The sequence below is a fragment of the Sinohyriopsis cumingii genome, chromosome 10 (genome assembly GCF_028554795.1).
Source record: "Sinohyriopsis cumingii isolate HCF-2022 chromosome 10, ASM2855479v2, whole genome shotgun sequence".
NCBI lineage: Eukaryota > Metazoa > Mollusca > Bivalvia > Unionida > Unionidae > Sinohyriopsis > Sinohyriopsis cumingii.
Genome location: NC_142970.1, coordinates 20,032,947 through 20,060,811, shown reverse-complemented (window position 1 = coordinate 20,060,811; position 27,865 = coordinate 20,032,947). Strand labels below are relative to the sequence as shown.

Here is a 27,865-nt window from a genome sequence, read left to right as displayed (position 1 = left end):
GAGGGCGATGTTTTGAATGATTTCCAGAGAATCGGAAACCCTTGACAACAAACAAAAAACGATTTTAAAAAATACAGCTGACGAAACATGCTGTAACCTCAAATGTACCTGCAAGTATTGTATTAGAATCATGACTAATATCGACTAATAAAGGTAAACAACACTCGTACTAATAAAGATAACGATTATCGTACTAAAAAAGATAACGAACCTCGTACTAACAAAGATAAAGATCCTTGTACTAATAAAGATAATGATCCTCGTAATAATAAAGATAATGATCCTCGTACTCATAAAGATAATGATCTTTGTACTAATAAAGATAACGATCCTCGTACTAATAAAGATAACGTTCCTCGTAATAATAAAGGTAACGATCCTCGTACTAATAAAGATAACGATACTAGTGCTAACAACGGTAACGATCATCGTAATAATAAAGGTAATGACAATCGTACTAACAAAGATAATGATCCTCGTACTAATAAAGATAATGATCCTCGTACTAACAAAGATAACGACCTTCGTAATAATATAGATAACGACCCTCGAACTAATAAAGATAACAACCCTCGTACTAATAAAGATCATGACACTCGTACTAATAAAGATAATGATCCTCGTACTAATAAAGATAATGACCCTCGTACTAACAAAGATAACGACCCTCGTACTAACAAAGATAACGATCCTCGTAATAATAAAGGTAACGATCCTCGTACTAATAAAGATAATAACCCTCGCACTAATAAAGATAACGATCCTCGTAATAATAATGGTAACGACCCTCGTACTAATAAAGATAATGATCCTCGTACTAACAAAGATAATGATACTCGTACTAACAAAAATAACGAACCTCGTACTAACAAACATAACGATCCTCGTACTAATAAATATAATGACCCTCGTATTAATAAAGATAATGACCCTCGTACTAATAGAGATAACGACGCTCGTACCAACAAAGATAACGATCCTCGTAATAACAAAGATAACGACCCTAGTACTAATGAAGATAATAACCCTCGTACTAATAAAGATAACAACCCTCGTAAAAACAAAGATAATGATCCTCGTACAAATAAAGATAATGATACTCGTACTAATAAAGATAATGAACCTCGTACTAATAAAGATAACGACCCTCGTACTAACAAAAATAACGATCCTCGTAATAATAAAGATAACGACCCTCGTACTAATGAAGATAGTGACCCTTGTGCTAATAAAGATAACAACCCTCATAAAAACAAAGATAACGACCCTCGTACTAATAAAGATAATGACCCTCGTACTAATAAAGATAACGACCGTCGTAAAAGCAAAATTAATGATCATCGTACTGACAAAGATAATGATCCTCCTACAAATAAAGATAATGATCCTCGCACTAACAAAGATAATGATACTCGTACTAACAAAAATAACGACCCTCGTACTAACAAAGATAACGATCCTCGTACTAATAAATATAATGACCCTCGTACTAATAAAGATAATGACCCTCGTACTAATAGAGATAACGACCCTCGTACCAACAAAGATAACGATCCTCGTAATAATAAAGATAACGACCCTAGTACTAATGAAGATAATGACCCTCGTACTAATAAAGATAACAACCCTCGTAAAAACAAAGATAATGATCCTCGTACAAATAAAGATAATGATACTCGTACTAATAAAGATAATGAACCTCGTACTAATAAAGATAACGACCTTCGTACTAACAAAAATAACGATCCTCGTAATAATAAAGATAACGACCCTCGTACTAATGAAGATAGTGACCCTTGTGCTAATAAAGATAACAACCCTCATAAAAACAAAGATAACGACCCTCGTACTAATAAAGATAATGACCCTCGTACTAATTAAGATAACGACCGTCGTAAAAGCAAAATTAATGATCATCGTACTGACAAAGATAATGATCCTCCTACAAATAAAGATAATGATCCTCGTAAAAATAAAGATAGCGACCCTCGTATTAATAAAAATAATAATCCTCGTACTAACAAAGATAATGATCCTCGTATTAACAAAGATAACGACCATCGTACTAGCAAAGATAACGATCCTCGTAATAATAAAGATAACGATCCTCCTACTAATAAAGATAATGATCTTCGTACTAATAAAGGTAATGATCATCTTACTAATATAGATAATGACCGTCGTAATAATAAAGATAACGACCCTCTACTAACAAAGATAATGATCCTAGTACTGACAAAGAAAATGTTCATCGTACTAATATAAATAATGATCCTCGTACAAATAAAGAGAGCGACCCTCGTACTAATAAAAATAATGACCCTCGTACTAATAAAGATAAAGACCCTCGTACTAACAAAGATAACGAAATTCGTACTAATAAAGATAACGACCCTCGTACTAACGAAGATAATGATCCTGGTACTAATAAAGACAATGACCCTCGTACTAATAAAGATAACGACCCTCGTACTAACAAAGATAATGCTCCTGGTACTAATGAAGATAATGACCCTCGTACTAATAAAGATAACGACCCTCGTACTAATAAAGATAACGACCCTCGTATTAAGAAAAATAACTACCCTCGTACTAACAAAGATAACGACCCTCGTACTAATAAAGATTACGATCCTCGTACTACTAAAGATAATGATCCTTGTACTAATAAATATAACGATCCTCATAATAATAAAGGTAAGAACCCTCGTACTAATACAGATAAGGACCATCGTACTAATAAAGATAATGATCCTCGTACAAATAAATATAACGATCCTCGTACTAATAAAGATAACGATCCTCATAATAATAAAGATAATGACCCTCGTACTAATAAAGATAATGACTTTCGTACTAATAAAGATAACGACCCTCGTACTAATAAAGATAACTACCCTCGTACTAACAAAGATAATGATCCTTGGAATAATAAAGGAAACTACCCTCGTACTAATAAAGATAAAGACCCTCGTACTAACAAAGATAACGAAATTCGTACTAAGAAAAATAACGACCCTCGTACTAACAAAGATAACGACCCTCGTACTATTAAAGATTACGATCCTCGTACTACTAAAGATAATGATCCTTGTACTAATAAATATAACGATCTCCATAATAATAAAGGTAAGGACCCTGGTACTAATACAGATAAGGACCATCGTACTAATAAAGATAATGATCCTCGTACAAATAAATATAACCATCCTCGTACTAATAAAGATAACGATCCTCATAATAATAAAGATAACGACCCTCGTACTAATAAAGATAATGACTTTCGTACTAATAAAGATAACGATCCCCATAATAATAAAGGTAAGGACCCTGGTACTAATACAGATAAGGACCATCGTACTAATAAAGATAATGATCCTCGTACAAATAAATATAACGATCCTCGTACTAATAAAGATAACCATCCTCATAATAATAAAGATAACGACCCTCGTGCTAATAAAGATAATGACTTTCGTACTAATAAAGATAACGACCCTCGTACTAATAAAGATAACTACCCTCGTACTAACAAAGATAATGATCCTCGGAATAATAAAGGTAACTACCCTCGTACTAATAAGGATAAAGACCCTCGTACTAACAAAGATAACGAAATTCGTACTAATAAAGATAACGACCCTCGTACTAACAAAGATAATGATCCTGGTACTAATAAAGATAATGACCCTCGTACTAATAAAGATAACGACCCTCGTACTAACAAAGATAATGCTCCTGGTACTAATGAAGATAATGACCCTCGTACTAATAAAGATAACGACCCTCGTACTAATAAAGATAACGACCCTCGTACTAATAAAGATAACGACCCTCGTACTAACAAAGATAACGACCCTCGTACTAATAAAGATTACGATCCTCGTACTACTAAAGATAATGATCCTTGTACTAATAAATATAACGATCCTCATAATAATAAAGGTAAGAACCCTCGTACTAATACAGATAAGGACCATCGTACTAATAAAGATAATGATCCTCGTACAAATAAATGTAACGATCCTCGTACTAATAAAGATAACGATCCTCATAATAATAAAGATAACGAACCTCGTACTAATAAAGATAACTACCCTCGTACTAACAAAGATAATGATCCTCGGAATAATAAAGGTAACTACCCTCGTACTAATAAAGATAAAGACCCTCGTACTAACAAAGATAACGAAATTCGTACTAATAAAGATAACGACCCTCGTACTAACAAAGATAATGATCCTGGTACTAATAAAGATAATGACCCTCGTACTAATAAAGATAACGACCCTCGTACTAACAAAGATAATGCTCCTGGTACTAATGAAGATAATGACCCTCGTACTAATAAAGATAACGACCCTCGTACTAACAAAGATAACGACCCTCGTACTAATAAAGATTACGATCCTCGTACTACTAAAGATAATGATCCTTGTACTAATAAATATAACGATCCTCATAATAATAAAGGTAAGGACCCTCGTACTAATACAGATAAGGACCATCGCACTAATAAAGATAATGATCCTCGTACAAATAAATATAACCATCCTCGTACTAATAAAGATAACGATCCTCATAATAATAAAGATAACGACCCTCGTACTAATAAAGATAATGACTTTCGTACTAATAAAGATAACGACCCTCGTACTAATAAAGATAACTACCCTCGTACTAACAAAGATAATGATCCTCAGAATAATAAAGGTAACTACCCTCGTACTAATAAAGATAATGACCCTCGTACTAATAAAGATAACGACCCTCGTATTAATAAAGATAACGACCCTCGTACTAATAAAGATAACGACCCTCGTACTCATATAGATAACTATCCTCGTACTAACAAAGATAATGATCCTCGGAATAATAAAGGTAACGACCCTCGTACTAATAAAGATAATGACCCTCGTACTAATAAAGATAATGATCATTCTACTTTGCTCATAATCAATGCCGCACAAGAGTTAGCTCAGGAATATCTATATTAACATTAACAACACATGGCAATATGTAAACAGTGGATTAGTTAACCAATGTTATCTTAGCTTACTCGTAATCACACATAGATTGACATAATTGGAGGTAGTAACTGGCGTAATCACACGTAGGTAGGAATATCAAAGAGCGATAGAAGAGTGTAAGCACACTTAGAATGGCATACAAATGAGATATAAACGCGTACTCAAACATTGTACGATTCGATATACATATACATATACAGATATATATATTGAAACGGAAACTTGACCGTAGAAAGTCTCTTACATTGATATCGGGTTGGCACCTGGCACGCAAATGGCAATGAAGAATCACAATCATAGTAACTAATTTTCTCCGATGTCATCGTATAACAAAACCTTGTTGAATTTATCCATACCGGAAACGCCCCTTTGCTAAAATCTGCAAAGAAATATTATTAACATAAAATTGAAATCGCAAACTTCTTTTCTTGCCGAAATAAACGGTCAAGTTTATTTTTAAGGACAGTTATACAGTGTTTCCCAAATTATTGAGAAAAAAAAAAACATTTTCTGATTTAGATTCAAACAAATTTAAGAAAGGGTTATTTATATTGCTACACGTCAGTCTGTCCTTTCGTCCGTCTGTCTATCCATCAGTCCGTCCAGCAATTTATTTAACACATGATCAGTTGTAATAAATATAAATAATCGCTTTCATGATTTGTACAGAGTCAACCTTACTCAAATAGTTTTCCTTATGGAAAGAAAATGAATTGCATGAACAATGCTTGGCCACGTTTGATGTGCTTACCACGGATTTTTTAAATTTGTAACGATGCTTTATGACACTCTGAAATATCATCAGTGAATAAAAGTGTACATACATGTGGAATTTGTAACTCTTGGATAGAAATGTGTATAAACATGTGGAATCATGTAATTCTTGGATAGAAATGTGTATAAACATATGGAATCATGTAACTAGTGAAAAGAAAGAAACACATTTATGCTAAACGTCCATTTATCACCTTCCGTGCATGAGTTACACTTTGAAATGGTTTTGATCCTAAAATTGACTCACATGCATCATTGTTCATATGCCAGTAATATACGCTACGGGAGATGCTTTTGTCAAACTCTGAATCCGTTGCCATCATAGAGCCGTTTAACTCCCGACAAGAGTTTGCTGCACCTTCAAAGGTTAAGTGGTTCCTGAAGATCCGATAACACATGGCCAATTCTTTGCTACCTATCCAACCAACTGGGCAGGATGAAGCTGAAATACGCATGAAAAATAAAGGCGGGAATGCACAGTATAAAATAGGTTTGTAATACACGGTATAAAATCTACGCGCGCGCTCGTGTGTGTGTGTGTGTGTGTGTGTGTGTGTGTGTGTGTGATTTGGATTTATATCGTAGGTTTGACAATTTTTCAGTCATATCGCTACGATGTCTGCAGTGTGGCAGTTCATATTGATGTCTAGCACTGGGGCATCATGACGCAGATATATAACATGATGTCCCACCCAGTCACATCGTCCTGACACCATACCGACCAGTCCCAACACTAACGTCTGAATGCTGGTCGCCTAGCTAGGCAGCTGTTAGTACCATTTGCATGTCTTTGGTATGAGTCGGCCGGGTTTGAACCCACGACCTCCCACATCCGAGACGGACGCTCTAACCACTAAGCCAGCGGCGCGGTCACAGTATAACAAAGGCAGTTACAAACAGTATAACATAAAGGCAATAATACATAGTATTAGATACAGATGAAACAAAGTTGGTTTAATAAGTAGATACGTAACAAATTGCTCTAATGTGTCAGATCTACTTTCAAACTACTCCAGTGACGTAGTTAAACAACGATATAGACCACGCGATACACGGATCAGTCTCATTTCTATTCTGATTTTTGGCATTTTTTTGTTGAATTTGTTCAAAAGGAAACAAACATTGAACAATTATGAATAACAATTCTCAGCATCAGGCTAAAACATTTATTTATTTATTTTACTTTAGAGAAACATGAGGTAAATACAGGATAAATTGTTGCAACAAGAAATGCAGATATCAATGTGTGATTGCAGTGGCATTTCGAAAGAACGGAGGGCGCCACATTCGGACCAGTTAGAATATACTCTGCTCTCGAGAAATCAAAAGTAGAACAAATGTTATGTGACGACAGGTCGCTGTTATCTTTAGGTCCAAATTTGTATGCTGACAAGTAATTTTAGTTCCTTGGTGTTACTGAACACTGGTACAAAAAGTGTTATTGAAATGTACCAGACAACACTGGTACAAAATGGATTATTGAAATGTACCAGACAACAAAACGTCGCTATTTGCTCAAGTTCGGGGAGCTGAAAATTAATCAAGGTGTAACCGTTTAAAAAGTTAAAACTTAAAAGTCATCTTGAAATGGAAAAAAGATTATTTTTATAAAATGTCTTAAAACTTTAAAAGTCATTAATGCAGCAAAGAGTGTTTTCAATAATTTATGATTCTGAAAAGAGAAAGAGAACTCCTCCAAAGAAATTAGCAAACTGACAATGTAAGAGAAAGACCTACTTATAACACTAATTCGATTACATTATATCAATGTAAGAGAAATACCTACTTATAACACTAATTGGATTACATTATATCAATGTGAGAGAAAGACCTACTTATAACACTAATTGTATTACATTATATCAATGTAAGAGAAAGACCTACTTATAACACTAATTGATTTCATTATATGCAGACCAATTTCTAACAATACATATAATATTGAAAAAACGAATAAACGTGGACACATGAAATATTTGAGTTCTGAAAGGCAATACGGATTATTTTCAACATACATGATATCACATAACAGCTTTCAGCACAAAACAAGAAATAAAAGTCAAAAAGGAAAACAGACACAAACGAACCAAACACCATTGCAACATCTAAAAATGACGTACTGTGTTTTAAATTCTCAACAGATGCCACAACGCGTTCGCACGCAAACGGGAGTATTTTCTCACAGGACGCAAGAGCCGCTAAGTATTTTCCTGATGGACGCGTCACCGTAACGTTCATACGTTTTACTTCGTCATAATACGCCTGTGTCAGCAGCACGTGTTTCATCCTTCCACATTCTCCCAGCTCACTGGGCTCTCCAGCATCCCAGGACCAACCTTCGTTAGATCTGAAATACAATATACCCTCAATTCAGACGTAACGGAGCGGTCACCTGCACTAAGAAATCACCTGTCTTAAACGTACATATTTTAAGCACTCTGTAAACAAAATTACTGGGTCACTGAATGTCTTCTGAGCGGCCAATATTTTTTGTTCCTAAAGATTGTGACTATAGACAGAGTGTAGATCCATCCATCCATCCATCCATCCATCTCGAGTCTCGGATTCAGCCAATGTGGGTATGTGAGAAAGCTTGTCAGTAGCTTCGCCGTGGGTCGGTGGTTCTTTCAGGGGTTTCCCCGCATTCTTCCTCCACCATTAATACTGGCCGGCGTGTATATCATATCGTGTGCTGAAAAATGGAGTTAAACCCTACAACAACAACAACCCATCCATCCATCCATCTATCTATATATCTATCATTCGTGTATCTATCATTCGTGTGTATATCGTTCGTGTATCTATCATTCGTGTATCTATCGATCGAACTAACTGATACTATCAGGAGTGATTATGTGATTGATGTTCAAATTAACTGACATCAACACACATGGTTGTTTTAAATCTGAACGTACTGAGTGATTTAATTCGACATCACAAAAGTCTTGAAAACAGGTAGAAACTATAAATTTAACAAAATCTTGTATGTAATGAACAAAATACAATATATGTTGTATGAAATCTAAAGATATTGTATACTGTGTAAGCTGTACAATATACAATAGATGTTTCATTCCGTGTATGCTATACAAAATACAATAGATTTTGTATGCTGTGTAAGCTGTACATAAAACAACAGCTATTGTATACTGTGTAAGCTGTACAATATACAATGGTTTGTATACCGTGTCAGCTGTACATAATACAATATATGCTGTATACTGTTGTTATCATGCCATTTTTGTGGCATGCAATCCTTCACTCTTTCATACTTCTAACATCCTGTGATATCCATACAAAGTAAATATAGAAATTTCTCAAATGAGACGCCAAGTTTCATTTAATGAATTACCAATATGCTGGATGTATCCATGTGTAACAACTTGTACCAAAATCAAACCCACCTTGGGTACCATTCAACACAACTGTTGTCTGCATCATTCTTCATGAGCCACGTAATTCTTCAAATTATGTGCGGCACACAGACATTGTTTACAAGAGCTATTTTGTACACATTAATACATTCGAAATACGTGTGACCGCAGAGTTATGAACATTGCATAAAGATATTTTACCATAGTATCAAATATTTTAAAAGCATTTGCACAACTAAATAACCCAAGTTTGCTACAGCAATGAATAATAGGCATGAGAGATTATATACAGTGATGAATAATAGGCATGACAGATTGGATACAGAAATGAATAATAGGCATGACAGATTAGATACGGCAATGAATAATAGGCATGACAGATTAGATACGGCAATGAATAATAGGCATGACAGATTAGATACAGTAATCAATAATAGGCATAACAGATTAGATACAGTAATGAATAATAGGCATGACTGATTATATACAGTAATGAATACTAGGCATGCCAGATTAGATACTGCAATGCATAATAGGCATGACAGATTAGATACAGTAATGAATAATAGGCACTACTGATTAGATACAGTAATGAATAATAGGCATGACAGATTAGATACAGTAATGAATAATAGGCATGACAGATTAGAAGCAGCAATGAATAATAGGCATGACAGATTAGATACAGTAATGAATAATAGGCACGACTGATTAGATACAGTAATGAATAATATGCATGACAGATTAGATACAGTAATGAATAATAGGCACGACTGATTAGATACAGTAATGAATAATAGGCATGACAGATTAGATACAGTAATGAATAATAGGCATGACAGATTAGATACAGGAATGAGTAATATGTATAATAGATACGACGATCTATGCAGCTCATGTTTATTTATCCGTTGTTCATGATAAATTGGATGAAAACGCAAGAGCCATTTAATTGCAACGTAAAACTACCAATGTATGGTCACTTGAAACGTAAAAACACTTTTCTAAATTTTATAAAGGCATTATATTCCTTGTAAACAGGATACCCATTGCAGTTCTATTTTGCAAAAGCGTTCTACTGAGAGCATCTTTTGTTGCAATGGCGTTTCCATAGCAGCACATTTAGCAGCATCGAATTCTAAAAGATCATAATATGAAATATCACTACCACATTGCTCTCGCAGTAATCAAATCAAATCGTTAATAAACGAATAACAGAAGATTTAATTCCTTGTCTAATCCCCAACGTACACTGAATTTAAAACAGTTGCCTTTTTCCCCGTGATATCTTTTGAAGCAACACACTTATAAAATGTAATGTAATCTTTCTTGTCCAATGATATATCTGTCTGTCTGTCAATCCATCCATCCATCCATCTCGAGTCTCGGATTCAGCCAATGTGGACATGTGAAAAAGCTTGCCAGTAGCTTCCCCGTGGGTCGGTGGTTCTTTCCGGGGTTTTCCCGGATTCTGTCTCCACCAATAATACTGGCCGCCATGTATATCCTATCGTGTGGTGAAAAATGGCGTTAAACCATACAACAACAACAACAACAACATCCATCCATCCATCATTCGTGTATCTATCGATCGAACTAACTGCTATAATCAACAGTGATTCTTTGATTGATGTTCCAATGTACTGACATCAACAAATCTGGTATATCCTATCGTGTGCTGAAAAATGGCGTTAAACCCTATAACAACAACAACAACAACAACACCAGCAACAACAACTATCCATCCATCCATCCATCTATCTAGCATTAGTCTTTGAAATGCCTAATTACCAAAGACAAAACATAGTACAGACAAATCCTTGATATAGCACCAAGGTCTTTCGATACTGAACATTGATAATATATTCATCTCTTTTTTCCTATATACATTTCTGAATATGTCACAAAAAAGTAGTACCTCTTTCTCTCAAATTCGTCAAAACAAGCAGTTAATCTAATCATACGCAAATGCTAGTCTTTACTATTATATAATTGCTAGAGACACAGGCATACATACAGATAGAAAGGTACAAATCAAATAGAAAAATGTGGAATGTTGCAGATAAAGAAAATTAAGTTACTGGCTTGAGTATAGAGATTTGGATACGATTTGGACAGGAAAACCGTCCCATATAAGTCTTCCTTTTCTAATGTGCATTCCAGTCCAAAACTCCGTTACACCTGAAAACATAATAATAATAATAATAATAATAATAATAATATTAATAAGAAGAAGAAGATGATGATGATGATGATGATGATGATGATGATGATGAACAACAACAAAAGAAGAAATTACTGATGACTGTTTTTCCGATAAATAAATAGACAGCAGTTAAATTTACCGTCAATATACAACACGACCTGTGTATGTGTATGTGTGTGAGAGAGAGAGACAGCGAGAGAGAGAGAGAGAGAGAGAGAGAGAGAGAGAGAGAGAGAGAGAGCGATAGAGAGAGGGAGGGAGAGGGAGAGAGATTAATGTCAAAAGATAACAATCTTTATTCTAGACTCACAAATCAGTATACTAGTGTACTGACAAGACGTTATCAGTGTCAACTAATTAAACACGTTTATCAAAGCAATAAACAATCAATTAAGTTATTGTAATTCATATTTAACTAACACTTTAGACAGACTGAACTGTATCTTTAATTAGATTAACCCTTTTAGATTAACCATTACAGATTGAATATAACGCAAATTACATTGGACTAACCACATCTGGTTGATCAGAGTGTAAACTATATTAAAATAACTATTTTAGGTTGATTAGAGTGTAACTTATATTAGAATAACTATTTTAGATTGATCAGAGTGTAACTAGCAACATTATTTGCATTAGAATGTAACTACTATTGATCTAGTAACACTATTTGCATTAGAATGTAACTACTATTGGTATAGTAACACTATTTGCATTAGAATGTAGCTACTATTGGCATAGTAACACTACTTGCATTAGAATGTAACTACTATTGGTATAGTAACACTACTTGCATTAGAATGTAACTACTATTGGTATAGTAACACTACTTGCATTAGAATGTAACTACTATTGGTATAGTATAGTAACACTATTTGCATTAGAATGTAACTACTATTGGTATAGTAACACTACTTGCATTAGAATGTAACTACTATTGGTATAGTAACACTACTTGCATTAGAATGTAGCTACTATTGGTATAGTATAGTAACACTATTTGCATTAGAATGTAACTACTATTGGTATAGTAACACTATTTGCATTAGAATGTAGCTACTATTGGCATAGTAACACTACTATTGGTATAGTAACACTATTTGCATTAGAATGTAACTACTATTGGTATAGTAACACTATTTGCATTGGAATGTAGCTACTATTGGTATAGTAACACTATTTGCATTAGAATGTAACTACTATTGGTATAGTAACACTATTTGCATTGGAATGTAGCTACTATTGGCATAGTAACACTACTTGCATTAGAATGTAACTACTATTGGTATAGTAACACTATTTGCATTGGAATGTAGCTACTATTGGTATAGTAACACTATTTGCATTAGAATGTAACTACTATTGGTATAGTAACACTATTTGCATTAGAATGTAACTACTATTGGTATAGTAACACTATTTGCATTAGAATGTAGCTACTATTGGTATAGTAACACTATTTGCATTAGAATGTAGCTACTATTGGTATAGTAACACTATTTGCATTAGAATGTAACTACTATTGGTATAGTAACACTATTTGCATTAGAATGTAACTACTATTGGTATAGTAACACTATTTGCATTAGAATGTAACTACTATTGGTATAGTAACACTATTTGCATTGGAATGTAACTACTATTGGTATAGTAACACTATTTGCATTGGAATGTAGCTACTATTGGTATAGTAACACTATTTGCATTAGAATGTAACTACTATTGGTATAGTAACACTACTTGCATTGGAATGTAACTACTATTGGTATAGTAACACTACTTGCATTAGAATGTAGCTACTATTGGTATAGTAACACTACTTGCATTAGAATGTAACTACTATTGGTATAGTAACACTATTTGCATTGGAATGTAACTACTATTGGTATAGTAACACTACTTGCATTAGAATGTAACTACTATTGGTATAGTAACACTATTTGCATTGGAATGTAGCTACTATTGGTATAGTAACACTATTTGCATTAGAATGTAACTACTATTGGTATAGTAACACTACTTGCATTAGAATGTAACTACTATTGGTATAGTAACACTACTTGCATTGGAATGTAACTAATATTGGTATAGTAACACTATTTGCATTAGAATGTAGCTACTATTGGTATAGTAACACTATTTGCATTAGAATGTAGCTACTATTGGCATAGTAACACTACTTGCATTAGAATGTAACTACTATTGGTATAGTAACACTACTTGCATTAGAATGTAACTACTATTGGTATAGTAACACTATTTGCATTGGAATGTAGCTACTATTGGCATAGTAACACTACTTGCATTAGAATGTAACTACTATTGGTATAGTAACACTACTTGCATTGGAATGTAACTACTATTGGTATAGTAACACTATTTGCATTGGAATGTAACTACTATTGGTATAGTAACACTACTTGCATTAGAATGTAACTACTATTGGTATAGTAACACTATTTGCATTGGAATGTAGCTACTATTGGTATAGTAACACTATTTGCATTAGAATGTAGCTACTATTGGCATAGTAACACTATTTGCATTAGAATGTAGCTACTATTGGTATAGTAACACTATTTGCATTAGAATGTAACTACTATTGGTATAGTAACACTATTTGCATTAGAATGTAGCTACTATTGGTATAGTAACACTATTTGCATTAGAATGTAGCTACTATTGGTATAGTAACACTATTTGCATTAGAATGTAACTACTATTGGTATAGTAACACTATTTGCATTAGAATGTAGCTACTATTGGCATAGTAACACTACTTGCATTAGAATGTAGCTACTATTGGTATAGTAACACTACTTGCATTAGAATGTAACTACTATTGGTATAGTATAGTAACACTATTTGCATTAGAATGTAACTACTATTGGTATAGTAACACTATTTGCATTAGAATGTAGCTACTATTGGCATAGTAACACTACTTGCATTAGAATGTAACTACTATTGGTATAGTAACACTACTTGCATTAGAATGTAACTACTATTGGTATAGTAACACTACTTGCATTAGAATGTAACTACTATTGGTATAGTATAGTAACACTATTTGCATTAGAATGTAACTACTATTGGTATAGTAACACTATTTGCATTAGAATGTAGCTACTATTGGCATAGTAACACTACTTGCATTAGAATGTAGCTACTATTGGTATAGTAACACTACTTGCATTAGAATGTAACTACTATTGGTATAGTAACAGTATTTGCATTAGAATGTAACTACTATTGGTATAGTAACACTACTTGCATTAGAATGTAACTACTATTGGTATAGTAACACTATTTGCATTAGAATGTAACTACTGTTGGTATAGTAACAGTATTTGCATTAGAATGTAACTACTATTGGTATAGTAACACTACTTGCATTAGAATGTAACTACTATTGGTATAGTAACACTATTTGCATTAGAATGTAACTACTGTTGGTATAGTAACACTATTTGCATTAGAATGTAACTACTGTTGGTATAGTAACAGTATTTGCATTAGAATGTAGCTACTATTGGTATAGTAACACTACTTGCATTAGAATGTAGCTACTATTGGCATAGTAACACTACTTGCATTAGAATGTAGCTACTATTGGTATAGTAACACTACTTGCATTAGAATGTAACTACTGTTGGTATAGTAACACTATTTGCATTAGAATGTAACTACTGTTGGTATAGTAACACTATTTGCATTAGAATGTAACTACTGTTGGTATAGTAACACTATTTGCATTAGAATGTAACTACTGTTGGTATAGTAACAGTATTTGCATTAGAATGTAACTTATATTAGACTAATCATTTTAGTGTGTGTGTGTGTGTGTGTGCGTGTGTGTGCGTGTGTGTGTGTGTGTGTGTGTGCGTGTGTGTGCGTGTGTGTGTGTGTGCGTGTGTGATTTTAACGTAGTTTTAAGAATTGTTGATTCATATCGCTACGATGTCTGCAGTGTGGCAGCTTAAAGTGATGTCAAGCACTGGGGCACCCGGTCAGATTGTCCTGACACCAGTCCGAACACTAACATTTTAATGCTGAGCGCCTAGCAAGGCAACTGTTAATACCATTTTTGCAAGTCTTTGGTAAGGCTCGACCGGGTTTCGAACCCTTCCCTGGCAGAAGCTCTAACCACTTGTCCACGGGAGCGGTCTCTCTTTAAGGTTGAATAGAATATAATTTATATTAAAATAACTCTTTTAAATAGATTAGAACGTAACGTATATTAGACTAACCCTTTTCAAACGTAAAGTTGCTGAAATAAACCGTTAGTTCTGCAGTGGTGTTGACGAAACTTAGGGAACGTGAACTGTCCATGTCGATCAGGTGACCCAGATCTGAATTGCATATCAGGTCTGCTTCCGCCCATGTTTTCGGCTCAGACGAAACCTGCATATACATATACATATTCAACTATAACGGTACTCAATAGAGACGATACGGTGCATGATAAGATTAAAGAGCTAGGTGAATGTCCACATTATTTTAAAATTATAGATGAAGAGACATAATTCTTCATTAACATCTTTTCACTTAAATCCGCTATAAAAAAAAGATCGGTTTCAAAATTTAAGTTTGAGACGATATTTATTGTATTGTCACGAGGAACAAAATTAGAAACACAAACTGATTCTAAGAGAAGGAATTAATAGAACAAAGTCTTGTAGAAGAGACGTTTTGAATTTTGTGTTATAGATTGGATTCAGTAACAATATAAATGAGATAATCTCACCGCATTAAGGTTCCGTTAGATTTACTCTCAACATAATTGAGATAATCTCACCGCATTAGTGACTGCTCCAGCTGAGCTGATAGTACAGTGGACTGGGGTAAAGGATTAAGATTAACGGAATATACACTTTTACGCTTTAGTCAAAAAATTAAATGATTTAAACAGATGTTTTAATTATTGTTTTCAGTATACACATTGGAGTTAGTTTTTTTCCACCAATAAAATCAAATAAAGGTATTTATTGTTCTCTGCATGGAACAGGTGTAATTAAATTTTATTGCGAAAGAAGACAAATGTAATGGATCATTTTCATCAAGCATAGCCACTGCATATACGATTTTACAGTGAAAGAAGACAAATACAATCGATAACTGTTTTCAAGCAGATCTAATATCTGTACCATTCAAATGTAATAACAAAATTGATGAAATTGCGTTCAGGTTTTAACCGTTCCCGTCGCATAGGAACATGCTGATAATCCATACTGCATCTCTTTTTACATTCACTTATCTCTACTTCGACGATTTTACAAACGTTGTTTTGAACGTTACCGTACGTGTGTTTGTTGTCGCTATGCACCGGAAATGGAATAGCCTAGTTAAAAGCTGAAGTATAGTAAATGTCCGTTATTCAGCTCCACAGTTTTGCACACTGTATATGATTTCATTTTTAAGGAAAAAGGAGTTTCCAATGTTTTCCTGATGCGTTAGTCTGCCTATTTAAGATAGAACCAAGTTATCTTTAGGTGTTGTTAGAAGAACTTTGTGTGTATCATTTATGGGTGCAATATGCGTGATAGAATGTACAGCTTTGTCTTACTTAAAATGTACATCTAATATAAAACTGTTAGCTCCGTTTGCTCTTTTCCATTTTCTGGATTTCAAAGGTAAATTGTATAAAAGCGAGCTGATAACTTCTTTTTAGTTTTAAATTCTGAATATCATGTCACTGGTAAAATTAGTTACTCTATTTTAAAGACAGATTTTAGTAGACAAATTCTAGCTGATTTTTCGATAACATGGCAGCAGCGATTTTGATCAACTAATGTGGAGAGCATGCATAATTTAAGCAGCTTCAAAATGTAAAACCTTCCGTCCTCAATACATGAAAGTGTCATAAAGGTGTGCTAACATTTTATCCAATGAGTATGTTGCAAATGCAAACAAGTTTACCTTACACCTGTCATTCTGTCAGAAGTATGTAATATCTATACAACGTAACTCTTCCTCCACCATTAATACTGGCCGCCATGTATAGCCTATCGTGCTGAAAAATGGCGTTAAACCCCACAACAACAACAACTACAACGTAACCTATCTGCTTGTTGTTACATAATATACTCTCTCTCTCTCTCTCTCTCTCTCTCTCTCTCTCTCTCTATATATATATATATATATATATATATATATATATATATATATATATATATATATATATATATATATGTGTGTGTGTGTGTGTGTGTGTGTGTGTGTGTTAGCAACATAAAACAGGTCAATACGTAAACAATATGCAATTTGTTACAACCTCCATCAGAAAAAATATATTCTGTCTAAGCGGATTCTACCTTAATACACTTATCGGTATACGCTCCATTTCTGAAGAGAAAATATCCATCCGGGCATATGGCTACTGCATCTGTAAATATCCATAATTCTATTATTAAATCATTCCTGGCACAAACAAAACAAAGGTTTATATTAGATGATTCGAAAATAGGATGTATTCGACAGCTATCGACTGAATACAACCCTTTACTAGTGTTCCGTAATTTAGAAGGAATTTTATTTTATAATTTATAATGAAAATGACCCCAATTTTCAGAGCTTTATTTCAGTTCAGATAATTTGCAAGTACAAAGGGTGAGAATGTTTAATACGACAAATGCAGATAATGTGAAAGTAAACAATTTTTGTTTTCGCAAATCGGTGTCTGAATCGATATATTTAATATAAAAAAAGTAAGAACATAAACGTTCATTAGAAATTTCCATATTTTCCTATTTACTTCATTTTGGTCTACGATTTTTAAGTAGAATGTTTCTCAAATAAATAATTTTAAAATAATCATACAGTGAAATATTACAATGTTTTGTAACACGTTGGGAGTTTAGTTTGTGCTAACATTGTCACATTTTATTATTATCCGACTTTGCCAGGCAAGGCTGAGAGCAACTTTATGAGCAACATTCGGGTTTAGATCGTGTACTTGCATCCACTACTAGTGTACATTAACGATTCACAGTCGAATAACTTACAGGTGTTTGATCCTGAGAGGAAATGCTAATAAACGGTGAATTTAGGGGGGAATATATCAACGAGAGATGGTTAATATGTACCAGCTAGACACAAAGGTCCGTCCATGTAATTCAGGTACATGTATTTACTTCCTAACCGTCCAAATTCCAGAATTTCTCATGAGCGGACAGTAGTACACCACATACCTTTCCGCTGTACAGTTATTCCCTGCCATGTCCAGTAATATCAGAAAACAAGCAAAAGTTAATTGCATAGAAAACCTTACTCTAGGTTCTATCTAATTAAAGGTTTCTTCTGTTATTGCTTCAAACTCACCTCTAACGTGTAAAAGTGTAAGGAAGACAAGTAGCAGAAAATGTAGAGCTGAAAACCCGGAAAGCATCCTGGGTGGCTGTCTAGACTTAAAACCTGAAATAGAGTTAAGAAAGAGTCTGATACCCTGACCCTGATTGTACTCAGTTCACTATAGCAAGTAATGCGTGGAACCAAGGTCAGGGTACCAGGCTATCATTGAGAACCTCGTTAAACGTCTGGTTCATTTCAATTTATATTAAGATTATCTTTGGCTGAATATACAGAAATACGTTCAGATGGATAGATTGATTACAAGTAAAAATCAATAATGTTCCTTCTGAATAATTATAGCATGTTTCATTAGGGACGATGACTATTAGAAACAAATATATAGCACGGTTTCACACTGCTGTACTTGTAATCATGTTTACAGTATCAATTAGCCTCGTTTGAAATACCTTTTATAAACCTTGAAATGTTATCTCCCTTAGTTAAGATACCTTTACAGGCAGTGAATGTTATCTCCCTTGGCCTTAGCGCCTGGTATCACGAGTGATGAATGCTCGTGCCTATGGTAGATTACGTACGTATGTATCAGTGTTTATCTTTTGTATGGAATAATGGATGAATGTATGGATGTATGTATGTATTGAAGATATATTCATCCGTGAAATATGCGACTTTTTATTATTTTCCGATTGCCACTACTCGCATACTGGTGGCCATGGCATTATGGGAGATCGATGTTGATGCTATTGTCTTCACTCTTTTTGTTGATGAAGGTTTATTCTAAAAGTCTAACAGTTCCACTGGACATTTTTTTTATATTTTGGCACCAGCCACCAACCATTAGTAAATTAAAGAATATTAGCCAGAAAGCCTTGTGTTTTCATACATTCACACAGAAAATAAATCTGCATTTTGTTTTCATTTATATTCAGTTAGGTTTGAAACTGGCTAGGTTTGCATAGTATCAGTTGAAAATATTGAGAATAGCTAATTACTGTTAAAAATGAATGGAAATATAAAGGGTTGGGAATTGTGTTGACTAATTGCAAAAGAGCATCCTATCCACAAAAATCATTAGTTACTTTTAATTTGGATCCTTAATGAATTAATCCATTTTTTTGTAATCTGTCTTAATCCGATGAAAATTCATCAAAGCAACTGTCAAGCGAGACTTTAAGAAACCGTACACACTTTCCAATCTCCTCAAACGTCATTCATTGTTCCGAACGCTATGTGCGCATTACACAAGGAGACTGGATCCAACATAATAATATATTCTAAACATACACTTCCTGTAGTTTTTTTAATAGAACAGCTATAAGGGAGCTAACTCAACGATGCCAAAGTTAAGTTGGGTTACCTCCCATAATATAAATGAACAGATTAAATCCTTGAAGTTTCATTCAATATGTTTTAATTGAATTAGTTCACATCTAAATTCGATTTGGCAATACTGATTTACGAAGAAAATTAATTTTAAACATTGCGTCCTCAGTTTTATACCGCGATGTCAAATGTCAATGCGGTGTTATAGAAATTACTGTACTTCCGTCGGTGATCAATAGATATTCGTTCACATATGACGTCAAACGGGGGGGGGGGGGGGGAAGAGGGGTCAACATGTTATGACGGAGTGTGACAAGGAGGAAGAAGAGGGTTGAAGAAATGTGACGTCACAGTAAATGTGAGTGTGGAACGCTTCTTTGAAAAACATTGCCAGAACAAACAAAAAAAAAAAGATTTTGTGATCTGCATCTTCAGTCCATTTTTATCCGCAATTGACAGCAGCTTCATCGTGGACGACTTCTATTAACATTGTTGTCTCAGATGAAATATTGGGTAACTGTTATAACCTTTGACTGTCTTTAAACGTTAACATTGTTATCTCAGATGAAATATTGGGTAACTGTTATAACCTGTGACTGGTTTTAAACGTTAACATTGTTATCTCAGATGAAATATTGGGTAACTGTTATAACCTTTGACTGGTTTTAAACGTTAACATTGTTATCTCAGATGAAATATTGGGTAACTGTTATAACCTTTGACTGGTTTTAAACGTTAACATTGTTATCTCAGATGAAATATTGGGTAACTGTTATAACCTTTGACTGGTTTTAAACGTTAACATTGTTATCTCAGATGAAATATTGGGTAACTGTTATAACCTTTGACTGGTTTTAAACGTTAACATTGTTATCTCAGATGAAATATTGGGTAACTGTTATAACCTTTGACTGGTTTTAAACGTTAACATTGTTATCTCAGATGAAATATTGGGTAACTGTTATAACCTTTGACTGGTTTTAAACGTTAACATTGTTATCTCAGATGAAATATTGGGTAACTGTTATAACCTTTGACTGGTTTTAAACGTTAACATTGTTATCTCAGATGAAATATTGGGTAACTGTTATAACCTTTGACTGTCTTTAAACGTTAACATTGTTATCTCAGATGAAATATTGGGTAACTGTTATAACCTTTGACTGGTTTTAAACGTTAACATTGTTATCTCTGATGAAATATTGGGTAACTGTTATAACCTTTGACTTGTTTTAAACGTTAACATTGTTATCTCAGATGAAATATTGGGTAACTGTTATAACCTTTGACTGGTTTTAAACGTTAACATTGTTATCTCAGATGAAATATTGGGTAACTGTTATAACCTTTGACTGGTTTTAAACGTTAACATTGTTATCTCAGATGAAATATTGGGTAACTGTTATAACCTGTGACTGTCTTTAAACGTTAACATTGTTATCTCAGATGAAATATTGGGTAACTGTTATAACCTTTGACTGTCTTTAAACGTTAACATTGTTATCTCAGATGAAATATTGGGTAACTGTTATAACCTTTGACTGGTTTTAAACGTTAACATTGTTATCTCAGATGAAATATTGGGTAACTGTTATAACCTTTGACTGTCTTTAAACGTTGCTTTTTTATTATGTAATTCTTTTTAATATAGTGTAATGTACACTTTAAAAACAAAATTTAGACTAAATAAAATGCAGGCCTACAGGTGATTAAACTTAGAATTTAGAAAAGTAAAACAATAGGCTAACAATTCATCACCGTCCTGACAACAGTCAGACGAGATCAAAGACACATGAGTTTAGCAAGTTGAAAGAGGGTATTGGGTCCGCAGTGAACGTTTAATCATTTAATGTTTTTATGCTGAAAAAAAAACAAAACAAATGTAATTAGTTGAGTAGCGCCATGGTTGGGCCCTTGTGGCGCTTGGACGCCGCACATTGAAAGGAATAAGCATATCAAATTTTAGCTGGTTTTTTTTTTCTTCTTTCTTTCGTTCCTTTTATTTGAAACGTTTTGTTGATACCACTGAATTACTAGATAATAAACGGTCCAACTAGTATAAAGAGTATCTGGACTGAAGTGCGAGATAACAAACGGTCCTACTAGTATAAAGAGTATTTGGTCTGAAGTGCAAGATAACAAACGGTCCTACTAGCAATAAGAGTATTTGGACTGAAGTGCTAGATAATAAACGGTCCTGCGAGTATAAAGAGTATTTGGACTGAAGTACTAGATAACAAACGGTCCTGCGAGTATAAAGAGTATTTGGAATGAAGTGCTAGATATTAAACGGTCCTGCGAGTATAAAGAGTATTTGGACTGAAGTGCTAGATATTAAACGGTCCTGCGAGTATAAAGAGTATTTGGACTGAAGTGCTAGATATTAAACGGTCCTACTAGTACAAAGAGTATTTGGACTGAAGTGCTAGATAATAAACGGTCCTGCGAGTATAAAGAGTATCTGGACTGAAGCGCTAGATAGCAAACGGTCCTGCGAGTATAAAGAGTATTTGGACTGAAGTGCTAGATAATAAACGGTCCTACTAGTATAACGAGTATTTGGACTGAAGAACTACATAACAAACCGTCCTACTAGTACAAAGAGTATTTGGACTGAAGTGCTAGATAATAAACGGTCCTGCGAGTATAAATAGTATTTGGACTGAAGTACTACATAGCAAACGGTCCTGCGAGTATAAAGAATATTTGGACTGAAGTACTAGATAGCAAACGGTCCTGCGAGTATAAAGAGTATTTGGACTGAAGTACTAGACAGCAAACGGTCCTGCGAGTATAAAGAGTATTTGGACTGAAGAGCTAGATAATAAACGGTCCTACTAGTATAACGAGTATTTGGACTGAAGAACTAGATAACAAACCGTCCTACTAGTACAAAGAGTATTTGGACTGAAGTGCTAGATAATAAACGGTCCTGCGAGTATAAATAGTATTTGGACTGAAGTACTACATAGCAAACGGTCCTGCGAGTATAAAGAATATTTGGACTGAAGTACTAGATAGCAAACGGTCCTGCGAGTATAAAGAGTATTTGGACTGAAGTACTAGATAACAAACGGTCCTGCGAGTATAAAGAGTATTTGGACTGAAGTGCTAGATAATAAACGGTCCTACTAGTATAACGAGTATTTGGACTGAAGTACTAGATAACAAACCGTCCTACTAGTACAAAGAGTATTTGGACTGAAGTGCTAGACAATAAACGGTCCTGCGAGTATAAAGAGTATTTGGACTGAAGTACTAGATAGCAAACGGTCCTGCGAGTATAAAGAATATTTGGACTGAAGTACTAGATAGCAAACGGTCCTGCGAGTATAAAGAATATTTGGACTGAAGTACTAGATAGCAAACGGTCCTGCGAGTATAAAGAGTATTTGGACTGAAGTACTAGATAACAAACGGTCCTGCGAGTATAAAGAGTATTTGGACTGAAGTGCTAGATAATAAACGGTCCTACTAGTATAACGAGTATTTGGACTGAAGTACTAGATAACAAACCGTCCTACTAGTACAAAGAGTATTTGGACTGAAGTGCTAGACAATAAACGGTCCTGCGAGTATAAAGAGTATTTGGACTGAAGTACTAGATAGCAAACGGTCCTGCGAGTATAAAGAATATTTGGACTGAAGTACTAGATAACAAATGGTCCTGCGAGTATAAAGAGTATTTGGACTGAAGTGCTAGATAATAAACGGTCCTGCGAGTATAAAGAGTATTTGGACTGAAGTGCTAGATCATAAACGGTCCTGCGAGTATAAAGAATATTTGGACTGAAGTGCTAGATAACAAACCGTCCTACTAGCATAAAGAGTATTTGGACTGAAGTACTAGATAGCAAACAGTCCTGCGAGTATAAAGAGTATTTGGACTGAAGCACTAGATAACAAACGATCCTGCGAGCATAAAGAGTATTTGGACTGAAGTGCTAGATAATAAACGGTCCTACTAGTATAACGAGTATTTGGACTGAAGTGCAAGATAACAAACGGTCCTACTAGTATAAAGAGTATTTGGTCTGAAGTGCAAGATAACAAACGGTCCTACTAGCAATAAGAGTATTTGGACTGAAGTGCTAGATAATAAACGGTCCTGCGAGTATAAAGAGTATTTGGACTGAAGTACTAGATAGCAAACGGTCCTGCGAGTATAAAGAGTATTTGGACTGAAGTACTAGATAATAAACGGTCCTGCGAGTATAAAGAGTATTTGGACTGAAGTGCTAGATAACAAACGGTCCTACTAGCACAAGGAGTATTTGGACTGAAGTGCTAGATAATAAACGGTCCTGCGAGTATAAAGAGTATTTGGACTGAAGTTCTAGATAATAAACGGTCCTGCGAGTATAAAGAGTATTTGGAGCTTGATGACATTTTTAAGTAAAGCAGTCTAAAAAGGACAGGATGAGGTGAGAGAAAAACTTGGAAGTTTCAGCCAGCGTGCGGCACTAGAGATATGTACGCTGTTGGAACTATACAACGTAAGGTGTCCAGTGTTATATTAGTTTTCATGTTCATGGCTTTTCGGCAGACCATATCAAGGGACAGAAATAAATTATATTAGTCTTTATTTAACGCTTCTGTGCTAGCATATCCTTCCAAACCCCAAAAGATTTGCCAAGATAAAATGGAATAGTATCAAGAATGACAGAGAGTTGGCTGAAAACGTTAATCATATGTTGCAAGAGCGTAAGTCGATCTCCGTTACAAGAAAAGGATCACTTCTTAACTTTTGCACAAAACAAGCACCATCCTTTTCAAATAAAGGTTCTATTTGGGATAATTTAGAGTCCAAGGAACAACCGACTGATGTCTTGAATATCATTACTTCTGAAATATTACCTTCTACAAGCCATTTGGTTACTCAGAGAAATGTTACTGTTCAATTACAGTTGAAGTCCCAAATTGTTGTCTTAAATTCTGACCTTGTTGGTCTGTAGAATCGGCAAAAACAAGGACTACTTTCAAATGAGCAGAAATCAGAGTTAAAAGATAAAGAAAATCTGAGTTGGAAAACAAACAAAAGAGGAAGATTGATAATCTAAGAAGATTGATGATCTAAGAAGTTTGGTGATCTAAGAAGATCGATGCTCTAAGAAGATCGATGATCTATGAAGATTGATGATCTAAGAAGATCGATGATCTAAGAAGATTGATGATCTAAGTAGATTGATGATCGAAGAAGATCGATGATATAAGAAGATCAATGATTTAAGAAGATTGATTATCTAAGTAGATTGATGATCTAAGAAGATTGATGATCTAAGAAGATTGATGATCTAAGATGATCGATGATCAAACAAGATCGATGATCTAAGAAGATCGATGATCAGAAGATTGATGATCTAAGAAGATCCCAGAAAGCAAGGGATTTGACAAAATCAAAACTGAATTCTTTATTGGAAGATAATCCTAAAATGCGCACAAAACTGAATATCAAGGCCAGATTTGGTCAACAAAACATCGAAGAGGAACAACCACTGCTTTTGCAAACTATATTGGATATCGCAATGCATGGTTCAGCTTCTCATGAATAAGACAGTTCAATGTCTACAGAAGTATCCAAACCATAGATCAATTAACAGAACATGTAACGCATGGTCCAGCTTCTCATGAATAAGACAGTTCGAAGTCTACAGAAGTATCCATACCATAGATCAATTAACATAACATGTAATGCATGGTCCAGCTTCTCATGAATAAGACAGTTCAATGTCTACAGAAGTATCCAAACCATAGATCAATTAACATAATATTTAAAAAAGTTGGCTTCAATATAAATCGAAGTGGACCATACCTTCGTTTACTTCCTAAGTGTAGTTCATCGTCAGAAGGTAAGCATCATGTAACCACTGCCCCAGTAAAGTTATTTAAAACGCAAAATGATTATCACACTAAACATATTGATGGCCAGTTTTGCACAGCTACAATAAGACATTTGGAAGAACATTCTTCTATGCTTGGACCTGATGAGGTTTGTTTTACCCGCCAGGACGATAAATGTCGCGTCCCAATTGGTCTGGTCGATTGGCAGTCTACTACAAATGCACGCTGAGAATAAAGTAAGTCTTCCTGACCATGACTGAGCACTTGCTACCAGGCACAAGTTTATACCCTGGGTGTATGTCGGCATTGAGGTCGAATGCTTTTAAATGAGCACGCATGGTCAGTCATATCGAATGCTTTTTAATCAGCATGAATGGTCAGTCATATCGAATGCTTTTTAATGAGCACGCATGGTCAGTCATATCGAATGTTTTTTAATGAGCACGCATGGTCAGTCCTATCGAATGCTTTTTAATTAGCACGCATGGTCAGTCATATTGAATGCTTTTTAATGAGCATGAATGGTCAGTCATATCGAATGCTTTTTAATTAGCATGAATGGTCAGTCATATCGAATGATTTTTAATTAGCGCGCATGGTCAGTCATATCGAATGCTTTTTAATCAGCATGAATGGTCAGTCATATCGAATGCTTTTTAATCAGCACTCATGGTCAGTCATATAGAATGATTTTTAATTAGCGCGCATGGTCAGTCATATCGAATGCTTTTTAATCAGCATGAATGGTCAGTCATATCGAATGCTTTTTAATGAGCACGCATGGTCAGTCATATCGAATGATTTTTAATGAGTACGCATGGTCAGTCATATCGAATGTTTTTTAATGAGCACGCATGGTCACTCCTATCGAATGCTTTTTAATTAGCACACATGGTCAGTCATATCGAATGCATTTTAATGAGCATGAATGGTCAGTCCTATCGAAGGCTTTTTAATTAGCATGAATGGTCAGTCATATCGAATGCTTTTTAATCAGCACGCATGGTCAATCATATCGAATGCTTTTTAATCAGCACGCATGGTCAGTCACATCGAATGCTTTTTAATGAGCACGCATGGTCAGTCATATCGAATGCTTCTTAATGAGCATGAATGGTCAGTCATATCGAATGCTTTTTAATGAGCACACATGGTCAGTCATATCGAATGCTTTTTAATGAGCACGCATGGTCAGTCATATCGAATGCTTCTTAATGAGCATGAATGGTCAGTCATATCGAATGCTTTTTAATGAGCATGAATGGTCAGTCATATCGAATGCTTTTTAATGAGCATGAATGGTCAGTCATATTGAATGCTTTTAAATGAGTACGTATGGTCAGTCATATTGAATGCTTTTTAATGAGCACTCATGGCCAGTCGTATCGAATGCTTTCTAATGAGCACGCATGGTCAGTCATATCGAATGCTTTCAAATGAGCACGCATGGTCAGTCATATCGAATGCTTTTTAATTAGCACGCATGGTCAGTCTTATCGAATGCTTTTTAATGAGCATGAATGGTCATCATATCGAATGCTTTTTAATGAGCGCGCATGGTCAGTCATATCGAATGCTTTTTAATGAGTATGAATGGTCAGTCATATTGAATGCTTCTAAATGAGTACGCATGGTCAGTCATATTGAATGCTTTTTAATGAGCACTCATGGTCAGTCGTATCGAATGCTTTTTAATGAGCACGAATGGTCAGCCATATCCAATGCCTTTTAATGAGCACGCATGGTCAGTCATATCAAATGCTTTTTAATGAGCGTGAATGGTCAGTCATATCGAATGCTTTTAAATGAGCACGCATAGTCATAAGTATAGAATGCTTTTTAATGAGTATGCATGGTCAGTCCTATCGACGTTTTTAATGAGCACGCATGGTAAGTCCTATCGACGTTTTTAATGAGCACGCATGGTCAGTCCTATCGAATGCTTTTTAATTAGCACGCATGGTCAGTCATATCGAATACTTTTTAATGAGCACGCATGGTCAGTC

At 34.6% G+C, this 27,865-nt stretch overlaps 1 protein-coding gene across 1 annotated transcript in view; it reads right to left on the bottom strand.

The window, feature by feature from the left end:
* LOC149789684 (uncharacterized) overlaps window positions 1-27,865 on the bottom strand; it is a 122,885-nt gene that overhangs the window by 62,517 nt on the left and 32,503 nt on the right. Inside the window, exons 3-9 of the mRNA XM_089971700.1 lie at window positions 18,705-18,797; window positions 17,699-17,769; window positions 15,635-15,788; window positions 11,260-11,359; window positions 7,925-8,151; window positions 6,052-6,246; window positions 5,275-5,409 (exon numbers count right to left, since the gene is read on the bottom strand). Coding sequence (XP_089827826.1) covers window positions 5,275-5,409; window positions 6,052-6,246; window positions 7,925-8,151; window positions 11,260-11,359; window positions 15,635-15,788; window positions 17,699-17,769; window positions 18,705-18,771 — 949 coding nt within the window. The 5' untranslated portion in view covers window positions 18,772-18,797. The remainder of the gene's footprint in view (window positions 1-5,274; window positions 5,410-6,051; window positions 6,247-7,924; window positions 8,152-11,259; window positions 11,360-15,634; window positions 15,789-17,698; window positions 17,770-18,704; window positions 18,798-27,865) is intronic.